The 26,365-nt window shown below is 39.8% G+C and overlaps 1 protein-coding gene across 1 annotated transcript; it reads right to left on the bottom strand.

Moving 5' to 3' along the window:
* Positions 1-2,079: 2,079 nt before the first annotated feature.
* On the bottom strand, positions 2,080-26,352 carry LOC124550930 (V-type proton ATPase subunit D 1). Its single transcript, XM_047125726.1, has 6 exons — positions 26,237-26,352; positions 25,904-26,021; positions 25,667-25,814; positions 24,207-24,422; positions 9,124-9,202; positions 2,080-3,014 (listed from the first exon to the last, which is right to left on the bottom strand). Exons 1-6 carry the CDS (start codon positions 26,275-26,277, stop codon positions 2,864-2,866), a joined length of 753 nt encoding a protein of 250 aa, XP_046981682.1. The 5' UTR covers positions 26,278-26,352; the 3' UTR covers positions 2,080-2,863.
* Between the last annotated feature and the right edge of the window lie 13 nt (positions 26,353-26,365).

Here is a 26,365-nt window from a genome sequence, read left to right as displayed (position 1 = left end):
AGTAAAAATAATAATGCATTCCTTAATGTTAACACAAATCATGTATACATACCCTGTAAACTGACTCATTCCACATCATTTCAATTTAAAAAAAAACATTCTAATGATCTATGGAACATGTACTAACTAGTGAAAGAATCACAAAACACCAAAGTTCAGTTACAGGTGATCACTTGGAATGGAACACCAAGGACAGTCAACAAACTAAAAATACACCTCCACTCCTACACGCACACACCCGCACACGCAGAGAGAGAGAGAGAGAGAGAGAGAGAGAGAGAGAGAGAGAGATGCTTGTGAAAAATGCAATCTACAGTAAGACCTTCAATAATATCCTTCTTTCCTGTCTGTTTTCTTTTTAATTTAGAAGACCACATACATTGTGTTTCATCAAATGAATTCAACCTTAACATCATTCACCAACATAGGTCACTCTTGTGTTTTAAGGACTTAAACAGTTTTGTTACTACTTCCTGTACAGCCAAAGTCTACATGGTATGCATTTATGAACATGCTCGGCACAAGGAGAGGTAATAGCTGTGTGCTTTCAAACAGTTTCAGATACTGAATCCATTCACATGGATCATATACCTTCACTATCATTCCCATCTTTTCATGTCTGGCTACCTCTGATAACAAATAATGTGCTTAATGACAGTTTCAAAACAAGATGGCAGTTTTGTCTATGTTTACAATGATTACTTTGAATAATTATAACTATGGACAACAGTAGGTATACATTCAGCAATTAATGTTTAATAATGAATATGTATGACCTGCAGTATGTCATTCAAGCTGGAAAAAATGGAGCTCATTGCTTTTCCAAGGACTTGCTATGTAGCACAAATCATCAAATAATACACAGTTTCTAGAAGTCTGAAAATGAAGACAAATATACATGATAAAATCTATACACTAAAGTATCCCCAAATTGAAATCAGCATCAAATACACCATCCTTCAAAAGAGTTCCAAGACTTACAGTATTCTTCATTTGTACGTGATGTTCATGTAGTAACTATGGTGGGCTAAAAACTAACAACTGTAAACAACAGATGTGCATTTGACCATTCAGATGTGGGCAGGGAGTGTTAAGTAGTGGGACGTGCAGACAATGTCTTTCAATGCCATTGTGTCGCAAACTGCAATGGAGCAAGATCTCTAAATTAAGTGATCAAGACATTCTTCAAAATGTTTTGAAAAACACCTTGACTCCCGAACAGAAATGACGTGTGAATGCCTGCCCTGACTTGATTGAAATGCAAAATGTGGACAAATCTTTTCTGGAAAAAAAAAAATCACCACATGTGACAAAACTTGGCATTATCAGTATGAAACCACAAAGAAAAAAGTGCACAGATTTACACAAAGGGTCAACACTTCGGCGACACACTGACATTGATGCCAATGTGATGCGCAAGTTCAACAACATCACAAAGGAGGATTTTTGGCAAGAAAACTTTTAAGATGGTGGTATGGTGTGCAACTTCTTGTTAATTTTCTAATTGATTACGCAACAGTTCCTAGCACTGTTAGTGGTTGCTTTTGCTCATTCCACTATTTATTATGAGAACCCTTCAACTAACATGATACTTCCTGGCAGATTAAAACTGTTGCTGAACCGGGATTTGAACCCACAGTTTTAATCTTCCAGAAAGTTCATAAGACCAGCACATGCTCTGCTGCAGAGTAGATGACTCATCCTGGAAACAACCGAAGACATAATTTAGAAAGAAATCTACTTACCATACAGTAGCAGACACGCAAAAATACCAAATATGATAAATAAAGATAAATTTTAGAAATACACGTTTGTGTTGATTGTTGAGTCTGTCTTTTTATATACTTTGGTGTCTCCATTTTAGATCCTGTCCTGACTGACACTTGCTTTAATTAAGAAAAGCCCATTTTCCAGAGGATGGAAATTTCAATTCATACAACTACTGATTTTAGCATCTATCCACTATGATGGAGCAGCCACCTAGTAAATAATGTTTTTTCTTTGGTTTTTTATTGCTGCTTTTTGTGAAACTGCTTACGCTTCTGAAATGTCTTCTATTTTGGAAACACAGAATGCAGATTTGACATTAAGATAATTTATCTTGCAATAAGCTATTTAAACTCATTATATACAGTGTTCACATTGATGGAATGTTACAATTAGACCACATTTCATATTTACAATGGACACAATGAGATGTTTGTTGAAATTTTTTCACCAAAATGAATATTTACATAAGATACAGTCTGCATACGGACTTTGGAATTGTCCTGTGTTGTAACACAGAGTAACAGCCATCTGCCAAACTGCTAGAAGTTGCACATACGCACACACACAACAAAAGACTAAAATATTACATGGCAGTAGCATCCAACTTTCAAACAGAAAAATGCTCTCAGCACTGTTTAAATCTTTAAGGATTACAACTTTACACTTATACTTTAGCCACTGAAACAAAAATTTCAGTTTACATGTTATCACTTCAACAGTTCATCAATTCAACTACAGGTTTATTTTAATACTGTTCTACAAAACATCCTTCTAACCATTTTACCTACTCTTCCACCTTCAAAGATCCCCGAGTAAAGTCAATGAACAGGTATCACTTTAATGAATGTCAGTATTGAATATATAAGTGGACATACGGAATGGATAAATGAAAGCAACCGGTCAATTTTGCTGTCTGCTAACGGGACATTAAATATATTTTACATTGTTTTGTACCCATATTACTGATGTCAACATATGAAAGCCTAAACCTACTGACAAAGAACTTTTTCTTTTACATTAAAATGTAAGATACAGTAGCAAATATTTACACAGATAAGAAATGCACCTAAAACCACCACATGGTACCTAACACTTAGAACAGGATATCTTCATCTCCTTCATCCAGTAGACTCGGAGTGTAGGTGACATCTTGGCCCGCCTTCAGTAACGCCTGTTTCTGTGCTTCGGCTTTAGCTTCAGCCTTGGCTCTGGCAATGCGTTTCTTGTCTTGAATCTTCTTCAACCTACAACATTAAACAGTCATTGGAACACAAGGAAAAATACTAAACATAATCCCATTAAAAATCTAGACAGTACACAAGTTTTGACTATAATTAGTACAAAAATTTATTTTGAGTAATTAGTTCTCTCATTCATCCACACACCTACATCGATACTCTGCAAATCACATTTAAGTGCCTGGCACAGGGTTTATCGAACCACCTTCAAAATTTTCTATTATTCCAATCTCGTATAGCATGTGGAAAGAACGAACACCTGTATCTTTCCATACGAGTTGTGATTTCCCTTATTTTATCGTGGTGATAGTGTCTCCCTATGTACGTCAGTATCAACAAAATATTTTCGCATTTGGAGGAGAAAGTAGGTGATTGGATTTCGTGAGAAGATTCTGTCGCAACGAAAAACACCTTTCTTTTAATGATGTAGAGCCCAAATCCTGTATCATTTCTGTGACACTCTCTCCCATATTTCGCGATAATACAAAACGTGCTGCCTTTCTTTGAACTTTTTTGATGTACTCTGTCAGTCCTATCTGGTAAGGATCCCACACCGTGCAGCAGTATTCTAAAAGAGGATGGACAAGCGTAGTGTAGGCAGTCGCCTTAGTAGGTCTGTTACATTTCCTAAGTGTCCTGCCAATAAAATGCAGTCTTCTATGTGTTCCTTCCAATTTAAGTTGTTTGTAATTGTAATACCTACGTATTTAGTTGAATTTACGGATTTTAGATTAGACTGATTTATCGTGTAACTGAAGTTAACGAATTCCTTTCAGCACTCCTGTGGATGACCTCACGCTTTTCGTTATTTTGGGTCAACTGCCAATTTTCGCACCATTTAGATATCTTTCTAAATCATTTTGCAGTTTGCTTTGATCTTCTGATGACTTTATTAGTTGATAAACGACAGTGTCATCTGCAAACAACCTAAGACTGCTGCTCAGATTGCCTCCCAAATCATTTATATAGATAAGGAACAGCAAAGGGCCTATAAAACTACCTTGGGGAATGCCAGAAATACTTCTGTTTTACTTAATGACTTTCTGTCAATTACTACGAACTGTCACCTCTCTGACAGGAAATCACATATCCAGTCACATAACTGAGATGATATTCCATAATGTGCATCTTCATATTTTCGCGACGCAAATACTGATCCATAAAATTTCTGGTGTGCAGCCTCATATATTTGACTACTTCTAATATTTTGGCTGAATACCGTCCAGCCATCTTCACATGTGGCTGCACACCTCAAAATTTTATGGATCAATACTCCATAAGCACACACTTTTCACTACAAGCCGCTTGTGTGGTAGTGTCAAAAGCCTTCTGGAAATCCAGAAATACGGAATCGATCTGAAATCCCTTGTCAATAGCACTCAACACTTCATGTGAATAAAGAGCTAGTTGTGTTTCACAGGAACAATGTTTTCTAAACCCATGTTGACTGTGTGTCAATAGACAGTTTTCTTCGAGGCAATTCATAATGTTTGAACACAAATTATATGTTCCAAAATCTTGTTGCATATCGACATTAATGATATGGGCCTGTAATTTAATAGATTACTCCTACTACCTTTTTTGAATATTGGTGTGACCTGTGCAACTTTACAGTTTTTGGGTACGGTTCTTTCGTCGAGCGAAAGGTTGTATATGATTGTTAAGCATGGAGCTAATGCATCAGCGTACTCCTAAAGGAACCTAATTGTTATACAGTCTGGACCAGAAGACTTGCTTTTATTAAGTGATTTAAGTTGCTTCACTACTCCGAGGATATTTACTTCTACGTTACTCATGTTGGCAGCTGTTCTCAGTTCGAATTCTGGAATATTTGCTTTGTCTTCTTTTGTGAAGGCATTTCGGAAGGCTGTGTTTAGTAACTCTGCTTTGGCAGCACTGTCTTAGATAGTATCTCCATTGCTATCGCGCTGAGAAGGCATTGATTGTTTCTTGCCACTAATATAATTCACATACGACCAGAATCTCTCTGCATTTTCTGCCAGGTTTCGAGACAAAGTTTTATGGTGGAAACTGTTATAGGCATCTCGCATTGCAGTCCGCACAAAATTTCGAGCTTCTGTTAAAGATCGCCAATCTTGGGGATTTTGCATCTGTTTAAATTTGGCATATTTTTTTCATTGTTTCTGCAACAGTGTTCTAACCAGTTTTATGTAACAAGGAGGATCAGTTCTGTCATTTGTTAATTTATTTGGTATAAATCTCTCAAACGCTGCCGGTAATATTTCTTTCAATTCAAGCCACATGTGGTCTACATTTATATTATTAATTTGGAATTTGTGCAGATTGCCTCTCAGGAAGGCGTCAAGTGAATTTTTATCTGATTTTTTGAATAAGTATATTTTTCGCTTATTTTTGGAGGATTTGAGGGTTACAATATTCAATCTCACTATGACAACCCTGTGTTCACTAATCCTTGTATCAGTTTTGATGCTCGTTATTAACTCAGGATTATTTGTTGCTAAGAGGTCAAGTGTGTTTTCACAACCGTTTACTATTTGTGTGGGCTCATGAACTAAATGCTCGAAATAATTTTCAGAGAATGCGTTTAGCGCGATTTCGGATGATATTTTATGTGTACCTCCGGAATTAAACATGTATTTTTGCCAACATATCGAGGGTAAATTAAAGTCAACACCAACTATTATCGTATGAGTCGGGTACGTGTATGAAATCAAACTCAAATTTTCTTTGAAACTTTCAGCAACTGTATCATCTGAATTTGGAGGTCGGTAAAAGGGTCCAATTATTATTTTATACTGGTTGCCAACAATGACCTCTGCTCATACTAACTCTCAGGAAGTATCTACTTCAATTTTGCGACTACTTCTAACAGCGACAAACATGCCACCGCCAACCATGTTTAGCCTATCCTTTCGAAACACCATTAGGTTCTTTGCAAAAGTATCAGCTGAGCTTATATCCGGCTTCAGCCAGCTTTCAGTGCCTATAACGATTTGAGCTTGGAGCTCTGGTACTTTCCCAACACAGCTATGACAATTTACAACTGTTATACCAATGGTTCCTGTATCTACACTCCTGGAAATTGAAATAAGAACACCGTGAATTCATTGTCCCAGGAAGGGGAAACTTTATTGACACATTCCTGGGGTCAGATACATCACATGATCACACTGACAGAACCACAGGCACATAGACACAGGCAACAGAGCATGCACAATGTCGGCACTAGTACAGTGTATATCCACCTTTCGCAGCAATGCAGGCTGCTATTCTCCCATGGAGATGATCGTAGAGATTCTGGATGTAGTCCTGTGGAACGGCTTGCCATGCCATTTCCACCTGGCGCCTCAGTTGGACCAGCGTTCGTGCTGGACGTGCAGACCGCGTGAGACGACGCTTCATCCAGTCCCAAACATGCTCAATAGGGGAGAGATCCGGAGATCTTGCTGGCCAGGGTAGTTGACTTACACCTTCTAGAGCACGTTGGGTGGCACGGGATACATGCGGACGTGCATTGTCCTGTTGGAACAGCAAGTTCCCTTGCCGGTCTAGGAATGGTAGAACGATGGGTTCGATGACGGTTTGGATGTACCATGCACTATTCAGTGTCCCCTCGACGATCACCAGTGGTGTACGGGCAGTGTTGGAGATCGCTCCCCACACCATGATGCCGGGTGTTGGCCCTGTGTGCCTCGGTCGTATGCAGTCCTGATTGTGGCGCTCACCTGCACGGCGCCAAACACGCATACGACCATCATTGGCACCAAGGCAGAAGCGACTCTCATCGCTGAAGACGACACGTCTCCATTCGTCCCTCCATTCACGCCTGTCGCGACACCACTGGAGGCGGGCTGCACGACGTTGGGGCGTGAGCGGAAGACGGCCTAACGGTGTGCGGGACCGTAGCCCAGCTTCATGGAGACGGTTGCGAATGGTCCTCGCCGATACCCCAGGAGCAACAGTGTCCCTAATTTGCTGGGAAGTGGCGGTGCGGTCCCCTACGGCACTGCGTAGGATCCTACGGTCTTGGCGTGCATCCGTGCGTCGCTCCGGTCCGGTCCCAGGTCGACGGGCACGTGCACCTTCCGTCGACCACTGGCGACAACATCGATGTACTGTGGAGACCTCACGCCCCACGTGTTGAGCAATTCGGCGGTACGTCCACCCGGCCTCCCGCATGCCCACTATACGCCCTCGCTCAAAGTCCGTCAACTGCACATACGGTTCACGTCCACGCTGTCGCGGCATGCTACCAGTGTTAAAGACTGCGATGGAGCTCCGTATGCCACGGCAAACTGGCTGACACTGACGGCGGCGGTGCACAAATGCTGCACAGCTAGCGCCATTCGACGGCCAACACCGCGGTTCCTGTTGTGTCCGCTGTGCCGTGCGTGTGATCATTGCTTGTACATCCCTCTCGCAGTGTCCGGAGCAAGTATGGTGGGTCTGACACACCGGTGTCAATGTGTTCTTTTTTCCATTTCCAGGAGTGTATGTTCTTCCTGTGTTCGGCCTGCACCCTTTGTGACTGAAACCCTTCTTGTGTTTTCCCGAGACCCTCTAACCTAAAAAACCGCCCAGTCCATGCCACACAGCCCCTGCTACCGATGTAGCTGCCTCCTGCTTATAGTGGACACCTGACCTATTCAGCGGAACCCAAAACCCAACCACCCTTTGGCGCAAGTCGAGGAATCTGAGGCCTCCAAGGTTGCAGAACTGTCTGAGCCTCTGATCAGACCCTCCACTCAGCTCTGTACCAGAGCTCCGCAGTCGGTCTTGTCGACTATGCTGCAAATGGTCAGCTCTGCTTTCATCTTGTAAGCAAGACTGGCAGTCTTTACCACTTCTCTTAGCCGCTCAAAACCAGATAGAATCTCTCCTGATCCAAAGTGACACACATCACTGTTACGACATGAGCAACCACCTGCAGTTGGCCGCACTCTGTGATCTTCATGGCATCCGGGAGGACCCTTTCCACATCTGGAATGACTTCACCCGGTATGCACACTGAGTGCACATTGGTTTTCTTTCCCTTCTTGTCAGTCCCTAAGGGGCCACATAATGCGCTTAATGTTGGAGCTACCAACTAACAATAATCCCATCCTCTGAGACAGGACAGGCCATGAAAGAGAATCTTCAGAGAGTGGAATCGGCCAAGGTGAAAAAAAAAAAAAAAAAAAAAAAAAAAAAAAAAAAAAAAAAAAAAAAAGGCTCCCTTTGCAGACAGCATTCTGACTCATTCAACTCTGAAGGTTATACTATCTAGGGAACACGATGAATGGAGGTACTGCTTCTGCTTAGACTGGCTAACTTAACTTTGAAGCAACTCCAATACACTGAAAAAAGCTGATAGGTCCTCAGTAATAAAACAGGCGATGTTTAGCTACTTCTTGCAGAGTGGTATATACACGACACTCCTTACATCAATAAAAGAACAACAGTTAACTACATCTGAAACAATAGGCAACCCATGTAGAATGAACACTGCTACTTGCCATGTAGCTATTAAGTGACTATGACCATGAAACTAGCTAATCTTAACTTGTAGGAGACATGGCATTAAGGTATGCTTCAATTTTTGTGGAGATTATTATGTGTGTAATTGTGTAAATGACATTTCCTGTGAATTCATTGTTACTGTTCATAATAAAATATATCATTAAGAAAAGGCTGGGAACTGAGTGTGACAATCTGTTTTAAGAGACATCTGACAGATGGGCAACTATATCACATACAATGGTCTTATTGCCTACATTTCACTTTAGCTGTAGTGCCTCCTAAACATGATTCTAGAAGAGAAAAGAATGGAGAAAACACATTAACAAAAGCTTACAACTTTATTCTTAAGTCAACACCATCAGAGGTACTGATCTGAGCTACTCAAATAACTTGCCCATGTGTCCACTCTGTTATAACTTGTTATTTACCTGGGCAACAACCAATCATCTATGTACTGTTACATTATACATGTTTGATGATGTCTATTTCTGGTATCAACAGACATTTACAATAAAAATAATTATTTCTATTTGTAAATACTTGCTCCCAAACAAAATTAAGTTTTTCCAGGAATCTGATAATTTCAGTTTACAGACAAATGCACCATATACAGAGAACACAATAATTTGCTTACCGGTAAAACTCCTCTCTCTCCAATTCATCCAGTTCAGATATTATATAGGCAAGTGTACGTTCAATGCGTGGAATAATTACTGAAAGATTAATATTAATCATTAGTGGATTAACACATCAAAGAATACACCAAAAATAGAATAAATAAATAATGCTAGTCCCTATTTAAGTCAATGTTTTTGTCTGCAATGAACGAAAAAATAAGTTGTTTTATTAACCAAAGCATTCGGAGGACATGAACTACATGCAGAAATTGCTGAGAAAGTTTAATTATTTAAAAAAAAAAAATTTGAACATCTACATACATATTCTCTACAGCACTGTTAAGTGCATGGCAGAGGGTACTTCCAATTGTACCACTGAGCAGCACTTCTTTCTGTTCCATTTGCTAATGAGGTACAGGATGAACAATTAGATAAATTACTCTGGGTATGCTATAATTGGCCTAATTGTGTCTTTGTAGTCCCTATCTGAGCAATACATAATTTGGGGGTGGTGGTATTGTTGCATATTCTTCACTTAACACTCATACTTCATAAGTAGACTTCTGCAGTAAAGTCAGACTCTATCTTCAAGTGTCTGCCTGTTCAGTGATTCATGGATCAAACAAATATGTGACCTTATGCACTGTCTTCTTTTGTATATAGTCTACATTCCATTACAGCCCTACTGGTAACAGTCCGATACAGTTGAAGATACATTGCATTAATTTTTTTTAAAAATCTAATTTGTAAGCTGACTGCATCTTCCCAGTATCCTACCAGTGAATCAAAGTCTGCCAAATCATTTACCTAGGACTGAATCTATGTCATCATTCCATTTCATATCCCTAAAAACTGTTACACCCAGATATGTGAGTGAGTTATCTGATACCAGTTTTGACTTAGTGATATTCTACGAGGGCTGTTCAAAAAGTAAGGTGACTTTTCAAATCGCGTGGGCAATGTACGTTCGATTATCAATCTTTTTTCTTTTTGTTATATTGGTACACATGTCCCAAACATATGTTCACAGTTTCAGGTGTACAGCATACCTTGTTTGATTTTGACAGATGGTAAGGTTAGACCCGTTTTATAAAAAATGGGGCAAAGAATTTGCGGCAAATTGTGTGTGAAAAATGGAATCAAGTGCTCTAAAACACTTGATATTTTGACAGAGGCATACAGTGAGTCTGCTCTAAAAAATAAATAAAAAAGTTTACAAGTGGTACAAGCTCTTCCAAGATGGCCGAGAAGATGCCAATGACTAACCTCCCTCTCGACACCCCAGCACACCAACGACAGATGATAACGTCGAAGCTGTGAACAAAAATTGTTTTGGAAAATTGTCGATTTACCGTAAGAGAAGTTGCTAAGGACGTTGGCATATTGGTCGGTTTGTATCATGCAATATTTTTGGACGTTTTGGGCGTGAGATGTGTGTCAGCGAAGTTTGTTCCAACACATCTAAATTTTGACCAGAATAACCATTGCATGAGCATCACTCAGGAGCTCTTGAATGATGTCAATGATGATCCTGATTTGCTCAAAAGGGTCATAAGTGGTGACGAAACATGGGTTTATGGTTATGATGTTGAAACGAAAGCCCAGTCATCCCAATGGAAACATCCCGGAGAACTAAGATCAAAAAAAGCATGCCAAGTTTGACCAAATGTCACAGTTTTGTTAACTTTTTTTATTTCTCCCCCCCCCCCCCCCCCCCCAATTACCGTGGTGTAGTGTATCATAAATTTTTGCCTTGAGGTTGTACGGTCAATAAGGAGTGTGATCTTGATGTTATGCACCATTTATGAGAAGCAATACACAAAAAATGTCCAGAATTGTGGAAAAACAATTCATGGCTTTCGCATTACCTGCTCATTCATCAATGCTTGTTAGAGATTTTTTGGCCAAAAACAACACAACATCATGCCACAGCCACCATATTCACCAGATTTGGCCCCCTGTGACCTCTTCCTATTCCTATTCCTGAAACTGAAGAGACCTATGAAAGAACGAAGATTTTCAACAATTAAGGAAATAAAAACTTCTTCACTGGAAGAACTCATGGCTGTACCAAAAAGTGCTTATGAGAAGTGCTTCGAGGATTGAAGAAACATTGGCACAAGTGTATTGTATCTCAGGGGGACTACTTTGAAGGGGACAACAGGAATACTGACGAATTAATAAATATTTTTTCTTAAAAATATAAAGTCACCTCACTTTTTGAACACATCTCGTAGTTATAAAATAATACATTTCTCATGTTCATTCTTGATATTTAAAATAAGTTGTCAATGTTTGTGCAACTTTGAAATCTTACCAACATTTGACTGAAAATTTTCAGATATACTTCAGTATGTATAACTGCATCTGCAAGATGTCTGAGGTTACTATTAATGTTTTATGCCAGACCACAGATGTACGACATGAACAGCAAGTGCCTCAATACAGTTTTCTAGGGCAAGTCTGAAGTCACTTTCATATCTATCAAATGATTCTCTATCCAAGACAACATGCGGCCCATCCACTATAGCAAGAAATCCTTAACCCAGTCACAAAATTCATTCGATACTCCATATGACTGTACTTTCGATAATAAGTGTTGTTGCGGTACTGAGTGCTGCAGGACATGTTAACATGGGTCTTCAGAGGCTGCCAATGACTGCTGACTTGGCACATTTTGCAAGGATGCCAGTTGAGGGCATCAACAGTTCTAGCTATAGAATACACAGCCTACACCTGAGAAGGGGTGGGTGGATTTGGGTTCACTCAAGGCCAAATTCCTCTGATAATGCAAAGAAGTCAGATATGTTGTAAACCTTCTTGAGGAATGCTCCTTTAATGCTGCAAGACAGTTCAGTAAATGGGGAGTGCATATTAGAAGACTCAGTAAAATTGTTTCACCAAAATATTAAGGAAATTAGAGGTCAAGTAGATGAACTGCTAATACATATTGACTCTGACATGATTTGTATCTCTGATCATCATTTATATAGAAAAAATATACTAATGCATTCTTTGGAGGGGTACAACTTATTTCAAGATGAGGAGTTTGTAGCAGAAGTGAGGAGTGGCCATTTATGGCAATGTAATGTTTCATTCAAAAGAGTTGATGTATCAAAACTTTGTGAGGACCAAATATTTGAAGATTGTACATCAAGGAAGTCTAAATTTTCAAGGAAAATCATTTAGATGTGGGCCTCTACAGATCTGCCAGTTCAGAGTCAGAGTTGGTGTTGTGCTAGGCTCAGTTCTTAAGAAAGACATGTGAAGTTAACTGGTGTGGGAATTTCTGCATAAACTTTGTGGCTGATTCTCCAGAGGAAAGGACATTAATGAATTTATTTGAATCTTACAAAATGGTACACTCAGTATGGTTTCCAACTACAGTTCAGGTAAACAGTAGCACAATTATAGACAGTAACTTAATAGATATAGCATCACACTCCAAATCAGTAAACAAATTATTTAGAGACCATTGTAGAGATTTACAGCCAATATTGGAGGGTAAAGGCAAGAAGTCTACAATAAAGAGAAATTAAATGACAAACAGAACATATTTCTGCTAAACCTTTATCACTTTCTCTGAGAACCTTTTTCCACTAAAAATTGCAGGCGGAGAAGCAGCTGTATTAAGCAACCATTTTGGATAACTAATGACAGTAAAATGCCGCACAGGAGGAAATGGGAGCAGCATCATAATAGACAGGACAGTCACAGCCCAGCTACAGAATTTTATTTCACAGTAGACTGTCTGCTGAAGAATGTCATCAGACAGGCTAAAATAAATCATTACTCCAAGAGAATAGATGGCTCTCAGAACAAAATTAAAACTATATGGCCAATTGTGAAAGAGTTATGTGGGCAGAATGTGGATGCTCAACATATTACACATCTCTTGTGGGAATGAAACTGTTCAGTTAAAGCAAAATTTTATTCGTACAGATAATTATGCAGCACTCTAAAAATTTGGTGTTCGTGGACAATTATATCACATGCAGCTACAGCAAATAAGTGAAGATGAAACAATCAATTATTAAATCACTAAAGAGTAAAGACTCTCATTGATATGATTAACTTTTAGGTAGGATAATGAAGATTAATGTACTCAGCCCCTTACAATGTCCCCCAGGTGTGGTCAACTTCCTGATGGATTCAAATACCTTTTAGTGAAACTGGTTCACAAATGGGAGAAAGAGGTACCAAATTTAGATAGTTACTGGACAGTTTCTTTGCTATCAGTGATTTCAAAAGCTTTTGAGAAAGCAATGTATAAGGAAGTACTGGAACATCCCAGTACACACATTTTGTAGTGAGGCTCACAGTGTGAGTGCACAAAAGGAGTATCCTCAGAAAATGGTATTATTCTTGTGTGTTAGAGGCACTAACAGGTATAAACAATACGCTGAGGACATTTGATATTCTCCTTTATTTAACAGATATATCTGATTATGTGGACCTTCAAACACTTTTGAATAAGGTGGAACATAGAATGAAATTTTCACTCTGCAGTGGAGTTCGAGTCTCGGTCGGGCCCACAGTTTTAATGTGCCAGGAAGTTTCATATCAGTGCACACTCCGCTGCAGAGTGAAAATCTCATTCTGGAAACATCCCCCAGGCTGTGGCTAAGCCATGTCTCCGCAGTATCCTTTCTTCCAGGAGTGCTAGTTCTGCAAGGTCTGCAGGAGAGCTTCTGTAAATTTTGGAAGGTAGGAGACGAGATATTGGCAGAAGTAAAGCTGTGAGGACCGGCGTGAGTCGTGCTTCGGTAGCTCAGATGGTAGATCACTTGCCTGCGAAAGGCAAAGGTCCCGAGTTCGAGTCTCGGTCGGGCACACAGTTTTAATCTGCCAGGAAGTTTCATATCAGCGCACACTCTGCTGCAGAGTGAAAATCTCATTCTGGAAACATCCCCCAGGCTGTGGCTAAGCCATGTCTCCGCAGTATCCTTTCTTTCAGGAGTGCTAGTTCTGCAAGGTTCGCAGGAGAGCTTCTGTAAAGTTTGGAATGTAGGAGACAAGATACTGGCAGAAGTAAAGCTGTGAGGACCGGGCGTGAGTCGTGCTTCGGTAACTCAGATGGTAGAGCACTTGCCCGTGAAAGGCAAAGGTCCTGAGTTCGAGTCTCTGTTGGGCACACAGGTTTAATCTGCCAGGAAGTTTCAAGGTGGAACATTATGGGATTAAGTAACTAGCTCAACAACAGTTCATTTCATATCTGAAGGTTCTATTCTTGTGTCCACAAACAGGGAAGAGAAGATCTGAATCTACTGGGGTCATGTGAATGTGTGGGATGAAATGGCAAGGGCACTGATCCGGGCCTATTGGTTTTCTTGATATACATCAATGATCTGTCACTACACATGACAGGTGATTCAAATTTATTTATTTTTTCTTTTTGCAAATGATCAAAGTGTTATTGTTAAAGATGGGATATGTACTTTAAATGATGTACCTAATAGGATAGTTAGTAATAGCAGCATGTGGTTTTCAGAGACCAGATTAACCCTTAATCGTAACAAAACATGATGAATACAGTTTATGATACTGAACTCTTGTAGAACCCCAGTTTTATTGTCTAAAGATCGTGAGATAGTCAGTGAAGTTGGCTGTTTTAAATTCTCAGGGCTGAAGGTGGATGAGAGACTTTCCTGAAAAAATCACATTTGCGATCTTATGGAGAAACTGAATGTTGCTATCTCACTGTAAGAATGATCTCCATTGTCTCCGACACTGAAATTCAAAGGTTGGTTTGTATTGTTTACATTTGCTCTGTTACCCTGTACGGTGTTACACACCACTGGGGAAAAAAATCGCAACACCGAGAAATTGTCAACACAGAGCAATGAAATTTTGGGAACCCATTTGTCTAGCTAACATATGTAAGTGAGTAACACTGCAAGATATGTCACTGCAAATGTGAAATTTTGGTACATTAATAACAAGTGTAGCCACCAGAATGTTGAATGCAAACACACATGTACATGTGTTGTACAAGTACCAGATGTCAGTTTATGGGTAGGAGTTCCACGAATATTCCACTTGGTCAGTCGATAGAGGGATGATTACAGTGGCTGTGACGGCATTGGAGCTGTATATGAAATTGAACCCCAGATTGTAACTTCGTAACTAACTAACACACGCCCGTCACTGGCACTGAGGCAGAAACAGTTGTCATCAGGAAATACAACTGACCTCTGCCTTACCCCCCCAATGAGCACTCGGTTAAGCAGTGGTTTGGGGTCAGTGGAATGCATGCCACAGGGCGTCTGGCTCGCAACTGATCTTGAAGTAATCGATTTGTAACACATCTCTGTGTCACTATGACGCCAACTTCTTCTCAAATTGCTGTTGCAGATCAGTACAATGCACCAGAGCCATATGCCAAACACACAGTGCTCTTTCCTCGGTAGTGCCACACGGCCATCCGGAGCTCGGTCTTCTCGTGCCCGTATCTCCCCGTGACCATTGCTGCCAGCGATCGTGTACAGTGGCCACATTCCTGCCAAGTCTTTCTGCAATACCACAGAAGGGACATTCGGCTGCTCGTAGCCCTATTACACGACCTCGTTCAAACACAGTGAGGTGTCAATAATGGCATTTCTGACAAACTTCAATTCACCACGTCCACTTTCAGAGGTAGCTAATGATCATGACTGTCACAGCATGTATTTAAAGCAAACCTGATTTAAATTCTCATAGTGGTGCTTCTAGTACCACACCTACGTGACTAGATGTGAAATTTGAAAAGATATCATCTTTCAGATATAGAAACTTGCTTACCGAGCTTTGTTTACATCTCACAACTCCTTGGTGTTGCAATTTTTTTTCCCATCTGTGTATTTTAGTGCAACTTTGTGTACTCAACAAGAATATTTTCAGCTTCTTAGTCCATAAACGGACAGTAGGAGTAATCTGTGGTGTCAGTTCACAAACTTCTTGTAGGCAGTTTTTGAGGTGTCTCAGAATCCAAACTCTTCCACCCCTGTACATATGCCACATCAGGTGATTAATTGCAGACTTTACTGATCGACTCAGAAGAAACTGCAAGAGTCAACCTTTATGGAAAGATAACTTGGACATATACAACAGTGCCTTAAGCAAGATAGAGACACATGTGGACTATTCAGCAGGCTTGTTTTCAATAGGCTTCTGGCAGGACTGAGAAAACTGAGTGATAAAACTCCCGTTCTTCAAATCTAAGTTGGAAGCTGTACCTGTGGCACACAACTCCTATTACGAACAAAAGTTACTCATAGTAGCTGAGAAAATTTTCTGTAATGCCTTATTTATTCTATGGCCTCTCAGTTTTTTTTATACTTTATCCATTCTTTTGCCTACATGCTGATTCATTCCATGACCAAGTAGCTTTGGATTGAGCAGTCCAGAGAACCTGAAGCGAACGGCTGGGTCAGCTGTCAAAATACTGTGCATAAAATGGAAACAACAACTCGACAGAACACCAGGAAACTCGCTATTATACAGTATTACTGTTCAGTCATTCAGTTTTTTCCTCGTATTGTGAAAAATTGATATTAAATTTTAGGAGTATGTACAATTATATGCATTCATTAATTTATAAACAAATTTGAACTATGTAATAGGAAACCCCACCAAATAGCTGGCACTCAGTCCTTCCTTGCTGATACTCTCCTTGTGGAGCAATGTGTGGAGGGGAGGTTCCTTTCCCATACAACAGAATAAAATCAGTCACAAAAATATGTGTCTGTGAAATACATGTGAGAGAGTACCTCCCATATCACCACGTATAAGGCTTTCTTCTGTTCCATTCACATATGGAGCACAGCATGAATGACTGCGTAAATGCCTACTTGACATTCACAGCACTATAGACAACAGCACTCAGGTTGATGGCACATTCCTCGACTTCAGAAAGGCACCTGATACAATCCTGTATTGTCATTTAGAGAGAGAGAGAGAGAGAGAGAGAGAGAGAGAGAGAGAGAGAGAGAGAGAGAGAGAGAGAGAGAGAGGAGTTTACCACTTATTGGGCCTCACTTTCAACTGGATTCAAGCCTTCCTTTCAGACAGAACTCAACACATCATTCTTAACCGAATAAAATTGACAAATGTAAAGGTAATTTTTGAAGTAGCCCAAGGAAGTTTGACAGCACTGTTAGTATTTACATTGTATACAAATGATCTAGTGGAATCCATCAGAAGCTCTTTAAGACAATTCACCTACAATATCATTGTCTATCATAAAGCAGCAATACCAGGAGGCAATATATATTTGCAAAATAACCTGCAGAGAATTGGTGAATGGCGTAGGCTACGACGGTTGACCCTGAACGTAAATAAATGTAACATACTGTGCATTCACACGAGAAGAAATCCATTAGTATACAACTACACTATTTATGACAAATTGCTGGAAACAGTATATACCACAGAATATCTAGGAGTGACTATCCAGATCAAACTTAAGTGGAATGACCACATAAAACATATTTTAGGAAAAGCAGATGCCAGACAGATTCATAGGAAGACTCTTAAGGAAATGTAACTCATCCATGAAAGAAGTGGCTTACAAGGCACTTTTTCAACTGATTCTTGAGTACTGTTCTTCAATGTGGAATTCTTACCATGCAGGGCGGATACAAGACTTAGACAAGATCCAATGAAGAGCAGCATGTTTCATCATGAGATCATTTAGTTGGCAGAAGTGTGTTACAGAGATGCTTAACAAAATCCAGTGGCTGATGTTACAAGCAAAGCATTATGCATCATGGAGAGGTTTACTATTGAAATTATGAGAGTACTATCTAGGAAGAATCAGACAACATACACTATGTGATCAAAAGTATCTGGACATTCCCAAAAACATATGTTTTTCATATTAGGTGCATTATGCTGCCACCTACTGCCAGGTACTCCATATCAGTGACCTCAGTAGTCATTAGACATCGTGAGAGAGCAGAATGGGGAGCTCCGCGGATTTCACGGGCTTCGAACGTGGTCTGGTGATGGGCTGTCGCTTGTGTCATACGTCTGTATGCGAGATTTCCACACTCCCAAACATCCCTAGGTCCACTATTCCCAATGTGACAGTGAAGTGGAAACATGAAGGGACACGTACACAGCACAAAAGTGTACAGGCTGACCATGTCTGTTGACTGACAGAGACTGCCAACAGTTGAAGAGGGTCGTAATATGTAGTAGGCAGACATCTATCCAGACCAGCACACAGGAATTCCAAACTGCATCAGGATCCACTGCAAGTACTATGACAGGTGGGTGGGAGGTGAGAAAACTAGGATTTCATGATCGAGCAGCTACTCATAAGCCATACACCATGCCGGTAAATGTGAAACGACACCTTGCTTGGTGTAAGTAGTGTAAACTTTGGATGATTGAACAGTGGAAAGAAACATTGTGTAGGAGTGACGAATCATGGTACACAATGTGGAAATCCAATGGAACTTTGTTGTTTTCTGTGGCACTATCACAGAACAGGCCTGCATTGATGTTTTAAGCACCTTCTTGCTTCCCACTGTTGAAGAGCAATTCGGGGATGGCGACTGCATCTTTCAACACAATCGAGCACCTCTGCATAATGCACGACCTGTAGTGAAGTGGTTAGATGACAATAACATCCCTGTAATGGACTGGCCTGCACAGAGTCCTGACCTGAATCCTTTAGAACACCTTTGGGATGTTTTGGAACACCGAATTTTTGCCAGGCCTCACTGACCGACATCGATACCTCTCCTCAGTGCAGCACTCCGTGATGAACGGGCTGCCATTCCCCAAGAAACCTTCCAGCACCTGATTGAATGTATGCATGCGAGAGTGGAAGCTGTCATCAAGGCTAAGGGTGGGCGAACACCATATTGAATTCCAGCATTACCAATGGAGAGCGCCACGAACCTGTAAGTCATTTTCAGCCAGGTGTCTGGATACTTTCGATCACATAGTGTATTACTTCCTCCAACATATATCTCACAAAATGACCACAGTGAGAAAATTCAAGAAATTAGAGCTAATATGGAGGTCTACGAACAATCATTCTTCTGTGCACCATTTGTGAACGGAATAGGGAAGTAGGGATCGGATACTGGTACCACCATACACAATTAGGTTGCTTGGTTCAAAATGGCTCTGAGCACTACGGGACTTAACACCTGTGGTCATCAGTCCCCTAGAACTTAGAACCACTTAAACTTAACTAACCTAAGGACATCACACACATCCATGCCCGAGGCAGGATTCGAACCTGCAACCGTAGCGGTTACGCAGTTCCAGACTGAAGCGCCTAGAACCGCATGGCCACACCGACCAGCTACGTTGCTTGGTACCTTGTAATTAACCTAATCTTTTCTTTGTGATCCCTACAGGAATAATACGTACCAGCATGAAGAATATATCTGGATTCTTCACTTAATGCTTGCTGTTGCAATATTGTAAGCAGGCTTTCACAGGATTAATTTGTGCCATCTTCACGAGTTTGCAAGTCACGATTTTCAGTATATCTGTGATGCTCTCCCGCAGTAAGGAAGGACCTCAAGATGAATGTTTAGCAATTAGTTGACGACGAGATGGTAGACACAGAGCACATATTCGGATTGGGGAAGCATGTGGAAGGCAGTTGCCTGTGCCCTTTCAAAGGAATCAGCCCATCGTTTGCTTTAATCAATGTAGAGAAATCACAGAAACATAACTCTAGGTGGATGGACTGATGTATTCCCAAATACGAGTCCAGTGTCTTACCACTGTGACACATTGCTCATTCTCGTGTGGAGAAAAATTAAATAAAAATATTAAGCTCAAAGATAAAATGTATTTACAAGAAGTTCGGTCTGATACAGAGTTTATGTTTGGTAGTATTATCGCAGTTTTCGATGTTCAAAATTGCAGGAGCCGCAAGTTGGCTTTAATTTATATAACGAAGTATGACTCTGTACCAATATCTAATTGTAATGATTCAAGTTTGTCTTTTAACGTTAGGTTGCGTAGTAGGATCGATTATACTGATCCTTTTTTAGTTAACAATTGGTCACGTATTCGTTTCATTGAGAAGTATTTTGATTCATTTCAGGCTAATCGGTTGGTTGTGCAGTCTTTGAGCGAGTGTGATCTTAATTATAATGGCTGGGCGGGCCGCGTGGTACAGTGGTATAACAAGGCCTTTCGGTCCACGGAGGTTCGTAAAATGCAGTTGTATTTATTTGGCGATACAAATATCGGCAAGTATAAATTGATTGAAAAGATTGTTTCTAGAAAGCAACATGTGTATTTGCCCTTTTGTTCCGAATTTGATTTGGTGGCTATGATGCACGTGTTCATAATGTTATTGTTTTTGAAGAATTTGAATGGTCTAGATGGCGGCAATATGCGTCTATATTGAAGCGTATTGTCGAAGGACGGCTTGTTACCATTAATGTTAAGAATAAGCCGGGAATGGTTATTAAACACCGTGGCTTGGTAATATTTGTATCGAATGAGTTTATTATTAGAGATGAGGCGTTAATTTCACGTTTGGATGTCGTACATGCAGACTGTCATATCGTTCATTTAAGGAGGATGTGGATGCGTCGGACATGTCGGACGTGGAAACCCCGGAGGAAATTGTCTGTATATCGTCAGATGAGGATGTACCGGAAGTTTCGCGCTGCACGCCCGAGGTGTTGGATACGCCGACGTATGAATCTAACTAGGCCTATATTTGGTCGAATGTGTAGATGGCGTAGAGGGAATCATACATTTTTATTTAATTTTTACAGGGAATCATGCAACACTCTTGGCAAATGCCTTTCCAAGATTGATGTCTGAAATACTCTTCTGGAAAACAGACAATGTGGAGATTGAGTCAATAATTAAATCACTGAAGACTAAGGAGTCTCTTGGATATGATGAAGTATCTAGCAGAATATTAAAGTACTGTGCTGCACATGTTGGCCCTGTACTCAGCCATATTTATAATTTTTCCTTTAAGAATAGTCAGTTTCGTGGGCGATTAAAGTACTCAGTAGTAAAGCTGCTCAATAAAAAAGGAGAAAGGGATGATTTTAGACATATTTCTCTGCCATAAGTGTTTGCTAAAGTTATTGAAAACGTTGTGTATGCAAGGATAATTGATGATTTTATATCACAATTTGCTATCAAATGTACAGTTTGGCTTTAGAAGCCGTTTAACAACTGAAAATGCTATATTATCTTTTCTCTGTGATGTACTAGATGGGTTAAACAAAAGGTTTCAAACACTAGGAATATTATTTGATTTAACTAAGGTGTTTGTTTGTGTTGATCACAAAATATTGCTCCAGAAGTTGGACCATTGTGGAATTCGGGGAGTAACTAACAACTGGTTCACCTCTTACTTTAACAACAGACAGCGAAAGGTCATTATTCACAGTGTTGCAAATGGCTGTGATGTGGAGTCTGAGTGGGGTAAAGTCAAAGAGGAGGGGGGCTTGGTAGTAAAGGATGTTGTGCACAACACTGGCTCTGTTTCAAATAGTGCAGTTCATGATATAAGCTCATGGCTTGTAGAAAATAAACTAATGCTAAATCACAAAAAGACTCAGTTTTTACAGTTTCTAACACACAGTTCAACAAAATCTGGTGTTTTAATTTCACAGAATAGTCACACGATTAGTGAAACTGAACAGTTCAAAATTTTAAGTGTGCACAAATAGTAAACCGTAGTAGAAAGCCCACATTTAAGATCTTGTTCGAAGACTTAATGCTGCCATTTTTACTATTCAAACGTTATCTGAAGTAAGTGACTGTTTGACACGAAAATTAGTCTACTTTGGTTATTTTGATTCGCTTATGTGATATGGTATTATATTTTGGGGTAACACTTCCCATTCTAAAAGGATATTTTTGGCTCAGAAATGGGCAATAAGTGGTGCAAGTTCGCGAACCTCTTGACATTAGTCTGGGTATTCTGACATTGGCCTTTCAATATGTATATTCTTTACTGTCGTTTCTTGTTAACAATATCAGCTTATTCCCAAGCAGCAGCAGCTTTCACTCAGTTAATACTCGGCATAAATCCAATCTGCATCAGGATCGCACTTCATTAACTACTGTGCAGAAAGGTGTGCTGTATACTGCTGCATCCATTTTCAATAAGCTAGCGCACGAATTCAAAAATCTAATGAGTAATCCATGTGCTTCCAAATCGTAACTGAAGAGTTTCCACATGGGTCAATCTTTCTAGTCTGCTGAGGAAGTCCTTGAAAAATTAAGCTGATTCTTACATTATATTGTTGATTGCGTTTACTTAAACTTGTGGCTTGACTTTTTTTGGGTTCGTAAACATTTTATTTTATCTGTTATTATTTTTATGTTGCAATTTCATGTACTGACACATACCACAACCTTGGAGATGCGCTCCTCAATTTTGTTTTACAGAACTAGACGTGTAAATAAAATAAAATAAACTATATGAGGGGGCGTTTGAAAAGTCGGTGCAAAAATAATAACTACTTATGAGTTTGGGGTAAACCTTTTTTATTTTTCGACATAGTCTCCTTTTAGACTTATACAATTTGTCCAATGCTGTTCTAATTTGTTGATCCCTTCCGAATAATAGGAATTGTCCAGGTCTGCAAAATAGCTATTAGTTGCTGCAATCACCACCTCATTTGAATAAAATCTTAGCCCGACCAGCCATTTCTTCAAATTGGGGAACAAATAGTAGTCCGAGGGAGCCAAGTCTGGAGAATAGAGGGGGGGGGGGGGGGGGGGTGAAATGAGTTGTAATCCCATTTCGAATAATTTTGCAACCACAACTGGTGAGATGTGTGCTGGTGCATCGTCGTGATGGAAAAGGACATTTTTGCGGTCCAATCGCCGGTGTCTTTCTGCAGCTCGGTTTTCAAACGGCCCAATAACGATGAATAATATGCACCTGTAATAGTTTTACCCTTTTCCAGCTAGTCAATGAGGCTTATCCCATGCAAATCCCAAAAGACAGTCGCCGTAACCTTTCTGACCAAAGGAATGGTCTTCACCTTTTTTGGTGCAGATTCTCCCTTGGTAACCCATTATTTAGGTTGTTGTTTGGCCTCACGAGTACAGTAATGTATCCAGGTTTCATCCACGTGACGATACGACGCTTAAAGTCCTGCAGATTCTTACTGAACAGCTGCAAACCATCCTTGCAACACTTCACACAATTCCGTTTTTGGTCAAGCGTGAGCAATCGCAGAACCCCTTCTTGCGGATAGCTTTCACATGTCAAAATGTTTATGCAAAATATTATGTACCCGTTCATTGGAGATACCAACAGCACTAGCAATCTCACGCACCTTAACTCTTCTGCCATCTATCACCATATCATGGATTTTATCATTGATTCCTGGAGTCGTTACCTCCACAGGGCGTCCAGAACGTTCAGCATCACTTGTGTTCATATGACCACTCCAAAAATTTTGAAACCACTTATAAACTGTTATAATTGAAGGTGCAGGTTTACTATAATGTTTATCAAGCTTCTCTTTAGTCTCCTGAGGCGTTCTGCCTTTCATAAAATAATGTTTAAGCACCATACGAAATTCTTTTTCGTCCATTTTTTGACAATCACTCGACTTCCTCTATTCACAAGAAAGCCAAATACAAAGTAGACCAATATTGTTGAAACTTGGTGTGTGTTCTTTCCAAAGATGCTACTAACTAAACATGACCTCGATATGTGCCGGTGGTGCCATCTCTCGGACTCTGCACAGACTTTTCAAACGCCCCTCGTAAATCTCATTACAAAAAAACTGAATACAGCACAGTTTACAACAGTCTACAAGGACAGAACTGATCACCAAAACTATTGTGCAGTATCATTGACATTCTTCTGTTGCAGAACTTTAGAATGTATTCTGAGTTCAAACACAAACCTCAAACAAAATTACTTCCTCCAGACCAACAGCATAGATTCCAAAAACATCATAGGAAATCCAGCTTGTGCTTCTCTTTTTGTCCCTGACAAACTATTCTTCACTGTTAATTATCTTTCACGCTCTCCTCTGTACCCTCTCAGTCATTGAGAGCAAATCTGTAGACAACTAAAGTGTTCACACCATTCCATTTAGCCCATTCAATAGTCCCCTCACTAATATGTATTGATTATGTCACTTACCATGCTCAATAGCATTAACTCTTCTATTGGTTATTTTGATGACCTCATCAAGAGTAACAAAAGATGTCTGCAGTGAAGCTAATTCAACCAACAGCTTCACTGCACTCTGGTAGTTCTTTTTGAGTTTGGCAAGTTGCTGACCACCCCTTGCCAGACCTGCCAGTTCGTAAGTGTCTGTACCATCTTGATAACTTTCAAATACAGGTAACATAACACCTGCAACAAAATTAAGTATGGTATAACTATGTACAAGACTTATCTACTATGAAGCTTATCCTAAACAATTTTCTACCACTGATGAATTCATTATTTTCTACAGAGAGTAACAAAAAGGCATGGCCAAACCTTCAGGTAACATTCCTCACATGCCAAGAAAGAAAACATTTTATATGGCCATTGGTCCAGGAGCAGCTCAGTTTATGCAATTCTTCAACACATTAATCACAGACAAATTCTGCTCTGTCCTTGTTCTTCTGGGCCTTCCCCAGTGGTGAGTAGTTGGGTTAAACATTCCATGCAGCCATGATCAATTGCTTCAAAAGTTCTCCTGTTGAGGTATCATCACTCTGGGAATCTATCCCAATCAAAATGTTGAGTGGCATGACTATTACCATCTGCTAATCTGTTCAACAAATGAGCATCTGCCATCTCAGAATTTGAGTACACTTCCATTACACTGTACTGGAAACTGAATAAATCATGAACTCTAAAATAATTTACGGTACATGTCTGCACAGTCTGTGGTGACTACTAAACACTTGATGCTACATGCTTGATGCTGGTACAGAAATGTATTTTGTCACATGTCAGCTAAAATAATGAATTGAGTTACATGTCAACATTACCTTCATACAACTGTGACAACAAGCACTGACAGTGAACCTTACTGTACATTCTAATTAAAAGTATCCAAGAGAGCACTTTGAACACGCCATGTAAGAAAACTTTTCATGTAATGTGGTACATTCTCTCTGTGTGCGTTTTCCACGATTAATGTGATTACGAAGAAAAGTAGAAAATGAAACATAACATGGGAATAAAGTGTTCCAGGGCACATGTCCCTGTAATAATTTCTTCCTCTAAGTGTGTGAAATATTTTCTGTCTGTCTGACCACACTTTTTTGTTACAGCCTGGATCCAAAAGAAATATTGCAACGTCAGTTCAAACTGTATTCAAATACAAGATCTGTTTCCAATAATATCTGAAAAGAAATAGGATTAAAATCAGCCATGATCATATTTTGAAACATATAATCAACTGTTGACATATTATGGCGTCACCAGGTAACCCATAACCTGGTACGTGTGTAATTTACACGTTACCTCAATCCCACAACTCTTGGAATCCACATTTTTTTCATTTATTTGTCATGTTATGCACACTGATGGTATTCTTTGTCTCTTCGAACAATCTGAAAATGGTCTGAACTATAGCTACAACATAAAAAAAACTGTCCTACCTGCAACATTGTCCTTCTTTGTCCGAATCTTTACTTGGGCCCTATTTACGTTCTGCAGGACAACTTGGTTGAAATCTCCCGTAGTAAATTTTGCTTCAGCTAATGAAAAGGCAGCTTCTTTCATCACTTCTCCCATCAGCGTCTTAGTCTAAAAATAAATCCACATAAAATATCCGAGCAGTACATATAAAAATTACAACTTTCGTAATTATTTGTGGTATAAGCAGAACCCATTACCTCAATAATTTTCCCCAGAATCTGCCGAAATCGCATCTGCAAAGCATCTGCCTTTTTCTTCAGTAAACTGTGGCCTTTCTGTGCTCCTTTTAGTCTAGCTTTCATTAACATCTGCGCTCTGTAAAATACGAATTATTATAAAGGCCGTCTATTTGCTATCCATTCAGAAGATTTGAAACTGTTAAAGAACACTCTAATGGTAACCCAATTCTATAAAGGGACACTCCCCCCATGTGGAAACTAATTTTTCCGACACATTTTGAATGAATAGCCCAAAGTTCTTTACAGTGTAGCTACAAAATCTATTAACAAAAATTTTGTCTTTACACATACCCTCGCGAGGGAAATATTGGAATTCTATCTTTTCCAGACATTTTTGCTTCTCGACACAAACCAACTATCTTCGAAGTCAGCTGACAGCAGCAGAGAATTTAGAAGGGAAGGCATTATTTTCGATTTGTG

This window comes from Schistocerca americana, chromosome 9 (assembly GCF_021461395.2).
Source record: "Schistocerca americana isolate TAMUIC-IGC-003095 chromosome 9, iqSchAmer2.1, whole genome shotgun sequence".
Taxonomy (NCBI): Eukaryota; Metazoa; Arthropoda; class Insecta; order Orthoptera; family Acrididae; genus Schistocerca; species Schistocerca americana.
Note: the sequence above shows the minus strand (reverse complement) of the source record. Positions and strands in the feature narration are given on the sequence as shown.

What these genes read in the sequence shown, in the direction of transcription:
- LOC124550930 (XM_047125726.1), bottom strand. Translation starts at nt 26,277, where the DNA reads ATGTCTGGAAAAGATAGAATTCCAATATTTCCCTCGCGAGG. An exon ending in AGTTAATGCTATTGAGCATG is followed by an intron (nt 9,203 to 24,206) that starts GTAAGTGACATA and finishes TTAATCTTTCAG; the next exon opens with TAATTATTCCACGCATTGAA. An exon ending in GAGAGAGAGGAGTTTTACCG is followed by an intron (nt 3,015 to 9,123) that starts GTAAGCAAATTA and finishes TTAATGTTGTAG; the next exon opens with GTTGAAGAAGATTCAAGACA.